Below are 4,400 nucleotides of genomic sequence, written 5' to 3' on the forward strand. Positions count from 1 at the left end.
GGTCTAGGTAGGGTTAATTTTAGCCAACACAAGGTCTCACAGCGCCACCTAGCAATGTTAATCAGAACTGCTCGAAAGGAAGAAAAAGTAAGCATGAGTATTTCATCCAGTGTAGACAATATCTACTACTAGTATTTTGTCGGCATTGGGGAGGGGAGCTTGGGCATGTCTGCTACATGTATGACTACGTTGATGAATTCGCACAAGTCTGTAAAAGTCACGAGAATTTACAGCTTATAACAAGAATTCTCTCGGTTTGAAACGATGCGTTCGATGTTCCTGCTTACCAACCCTTCTTTTTCCTAGAAAATGAGTCTGGCTCTTGCATAAAAAACAAAATTCCATCGCATCACATCATGCCACGTCATTCTGCCAAAAAGGGTAGCCTTACTTTAACAGACTTATTAAGGTATTAGTTGCCATATTCATGAATTTTTGCACAGTTATACATTGTGCAATAATACAGTCTGCACAGTACGGTCGTCATGTACGAGGAGGCAGAGCCTGTCCGGTCGCCTTTCTCCGGCCCCGACAGCCGCCAAATCAGCGGACCGCCGCTGCAACCCCATCCCGTCCGTCAGAGTGGTTCCCGCGGGCGTGTCCGCCGTGGCAACGGCGCTTCTGACAAGCAGCGGGAAGACCAGGACACGTCTTCACACACGTACGAAGACGCCGAGGAGGTGAAACGTTACGCAACGTCTCCAGGTAACTGACGCTTTTCACACCTGCTTTTTACAGGTGATATTTGTACAATAAGAAGAAAATATTCTAAGGGTATATGATTATTGTATAGTATGAGTAAATTTGATGACAAGAAGAAAACTCTCATTTGTTTACTGTACGCCGCGCATATAATTTGCATAATTAAGGATGAAATATTTAATGCCTGGTCTCGTTTTGTATATTTATTCATTAACATGTTGACATGACGTAAGCGATAACCTGAGCGAAATATATTTTTCTACCAGACGGCGCGTATCCGGGTGGAGCGAGCGGCCGCCGTGGTGTCTGTAGCTTCCTCCGCGCCCGCCTCAGCTGCCTAGCCGCCGGCATCGCCGTGCTACTGAGCTTAGGCGCCGTGGGACTCGCCCCTCTGACATTAAGTAACAAACAGGTAACAATCTTGTACTGTTTTCCAGGATTTTTTTTTTCATTGGTATCAATTTTTTTTAAAAGGGTACGAAATATCTGCTGCTGTTTTTCATAAGTTTGTTTCTTACGTTTGGTATTCTGACATGTGTATGTATACATGTTTGTAGGAAATATCCCAATTGTCGACTACTGTCGACACCTTAAAACGTGACCAAGACGATATGCGCCAATTGTCTACTACCGTTGACGCCTTGAAACGCGATCAAGACGCCTTGAAGCACGACCTGGAGAGCGAGCGCAACCGGACCGCCACCTTGGAGCAGCGTCTTCACGATTTTCATAGTAGGTTTCGTTAGATTTATTCTTAATGAAGCATCTTTTTTATGTTTGTCATTATATCTAACATGATCCTTTGCCGGTTGCTGATACAAAATGTGTTTTCCAGCATCTTGTCCCGGAGGCTACACAATCTGGCGTGGAATTTGCTACAAGGCATTCAACACACGCAAGACCTTTGACCAAGCGGCCGCAGCCTGTCGGGAAGACGGCGGCACCCTCGCCATGCCCCGAGACGCTGAGACCAACGCCTTCCTGGGCTCCTTTTGCAATCCCTTACACGACCGCTTCTGGATCGGCCTGCACGATCAGCGCGAAGAGGGAAGGTTTGAGTGGGTGGACGGTTCTGCACTTGGGCCGTACAGCTCCTGGGCTCCGGGAGAACCGAACAACTATGGGCGCGGCCAAGATTGCGTCTTTTATTACACATTCCTGAAAGATAAGTGGGTCGACTCTACCTGCCAGAGTCCTCTTCACTTCATTTGCCAGACTGCTCCAGGTACATATTTTGTATCCTCACTATTTTCTGAAATCATTTCATCTAGTAAACACGGCACAGCTTATTAGTACCCAACAGAATAAGGCAGCAGACCATTATAGCTCCTGTCACAAACCATGTTTAGTTTACTAATTTGAAACCATTCTACATCTCCTCCCTGATAATTCCGATCTTTTTGTTTTTCAGGACGTCCATAGGCGACAGGCGAGACTCTCAACACTAATGTACAGTGGCTCTCCGACCATCCGCACCAGAGCTTACAAGTAAAGCTTAAGTGTAAACTAGTAGACTTAAACTTGGAAGTAACTTGTAAAACTTAAGCCTAAAATTTAAGTATTTATCCAAATGTTTCTACAAGTTTGATCTCAGTTGTGCTTCATTAGCTTATCCCCCATTACGAACTTGGCAATGACACGTTTTGCCACTTCTACGGAAGCGAATCACACTTTCTTCCTCCATACAACATCTCTCAGGAAAAAGTTCCAGGCTAAAAGCTTCTTTCTTAGAACTACATCACTATGGAACAAGCTTCCCTGTGAATGCGACCCAAATTGTTACAACCCTAAACTTTTTTTTTAATTTTGAGGTAAACAAACCTGTATTTACTGCCGCTTTTTCTAACCCAAAACATGTGAGTAATTCACATGAGTTAAAAATCGTAGTAAATATTTTAAAAAAATATCTGCATAGGAGAAATTCTAAATGAAATGTAATGAAGCAGTACTGTACTATTGTAGTCACGCTTCAGTTTCCTCACGGAGAGAAGTTACTGTTTACGTTCCTTGTCTATTATTACATAATTGACATATAATCTAGTGTTGTATATTCCGCATAATCTAGACATTCTCTTTATAGCTTTACCTCCAAATCCAACTGCCACTTGCTATACATGATGCACCCTGACACCACAATGTGTCACTACAGCACCAGTCACCATGGTAACAGACGTCAGGTCAAGGTAACTGACATGTTAATGAGCAAAAGCATTGTGTTAACAATGGACACGTGTAGTTTGTGTACTGTGGATGTCTTTTCGTGAGCGAACTATACACAATAGGTGCTCTTTAATGCACGAGACTAAAAGCCTAAATAAATACCAAACTAGTAACCTTCGCCTCAAACAATGTTTGGTGTGGATGAGCAGTTTTCTGCTTAGGACTTATCAAAGTAAGTGCAAGTTTCAAGGAGCAGGAGTTTTAAGGCAATATTTTGGGGTGAGGGAATTTTTCAGATTAGAAACATTTAATCAAAGTTCCAAGAAGCAGGAGGCTTAAGACAATGTTTTAAATATTTCTATTAGCTTAGAACTTTTTAACCAACTTGAAAGTTTAAAGAAACAGCGAACATTCCTCTTGATCTTATCTAATGGTCCTTCCTTTGGTCCTATTTATGTAACCTTTTTTATTTCATTTGAACTTGCAAAAATGTCTTCACTTATTTGCATATCAATAAATTGTTGGCACTTGTCAACCTGCATTTCTCCTGCAGTCTTTAAGTGTCACTACAGAAAGGTAGTGGATTCTACCTGAAATGTCAGACCGTGTCCGAAATCATATCCAGTTATTTGAGTACATTTTTGGCGTATCTTAGGCCCTGTTCATATGAAGTCAGTGAAGGCGCTTTATATGTGGTTTCCCCCGAAACCGGTTTCAAGTGGCCCATCTAAACGCTCCAAATCACATTAAAACCACTTCCAGAGGTGGTCTCGAATCGGTTTTCCCGCATCGCGATTTGCGTCTGAACGCAATGTGATTTCAATGTGACTTCACCCGGTCATGGATTACGGGGTGATATTTTTTTTATTTCACTCCATACTTCAGTATGGAGTGAAATACTGTTTTTTCTGATGTTTCTTCTCCTTCTCCTTCTTCTCCTGCCACTTCTTTAAATTGATTCAACTCCTTCATTTTTGGGCAAAATTACCTGTAATTTCGTATAGAGGTAGAGTGGGTAAATACCTTTAGGTGTTTTTTAAATTTTTCTGATACAAGCTTTTACAATCGTTTTATTTGCTTTTTAGCGGTCCCCATAGGAAAGTACTGTGGGGGCGTACGTGCGTGACGTAATAAGAAAGGAATTCGGAGGCATGTCCAAATATGGGCATAAAAGCATCAACCTGACGCAGACCAATCATAGAACGCTTTTCGAATCTCCCGCGAATTTCTTCCGCTGACGCTGATTGGTCATATGCGTCACGTGATCATTTTTACGTTCGGTCGTCTGCAAGGTGGACGACTTTTGCTGCCAGCGTCAGGTTCTCGCCAGTGACTGGCAGTATCTTGTGCGTCAAATAGCAGGAAATATCATCAGGTAAGAAGTGGATAGTCAGAGTTCCTCCTATAGACCATTGTTTGTGCACGTAGAGATATGTGGGTGCTGTAATACATTGTAATAAGGACATTAATTAGCGCGGGCCAAGAACAAGGTTACAAGAACTATAGAGTGTAGTGAAGAGGGCCTGCATGGGGGTAGT

At 42.6% G+C, this 4,400-nt stretch overlaps 1 protein-coding gene across 1 annotated transcript; it reads left to right on the forward strand.

Annotated features, from left to right (window-relative positions):
* The first annotated feature begins 485 nt into the window (after nt 1-485).
* On the forward strand, nt 486-2,124 carry LOC109477933 (CD209 antigen-like). The gene is made up of 5 exons (XM_019779395.1): nt 486-705; nt 969-1,114; nt 1,260-1,434; nt 1,538-1,927; nt 2,114-2,124. Exons 1-5 carry the CDS (start codon nt 486-488, stop codon nt 2,122-2,124), a joined length of 942 nt encoding a protein of 313 aa, XP_019634954.1.
* Nucleotides 2,125-4,400: the final 2,276 nt, after the last annotated feature.

The sequence above is a fragment of the Branchiostoma belcheri genome, unplaced genomic scaffold (genome assembly GCF_001625305.1).
Source record: "Branchiostoma belcheri isolate BF01 breed outbred unplaced genomic scaffold, Haploidv18h27 scaffold411, whole genome shotgun sequence".
Classification (NCBI taxonomy): Eukaryota; Metazoa; Chordata; class Leptocardii; order Amphioxiformes; family Branchiostomatidae; genus Branchiostoma; species Branchiostoma belcheri.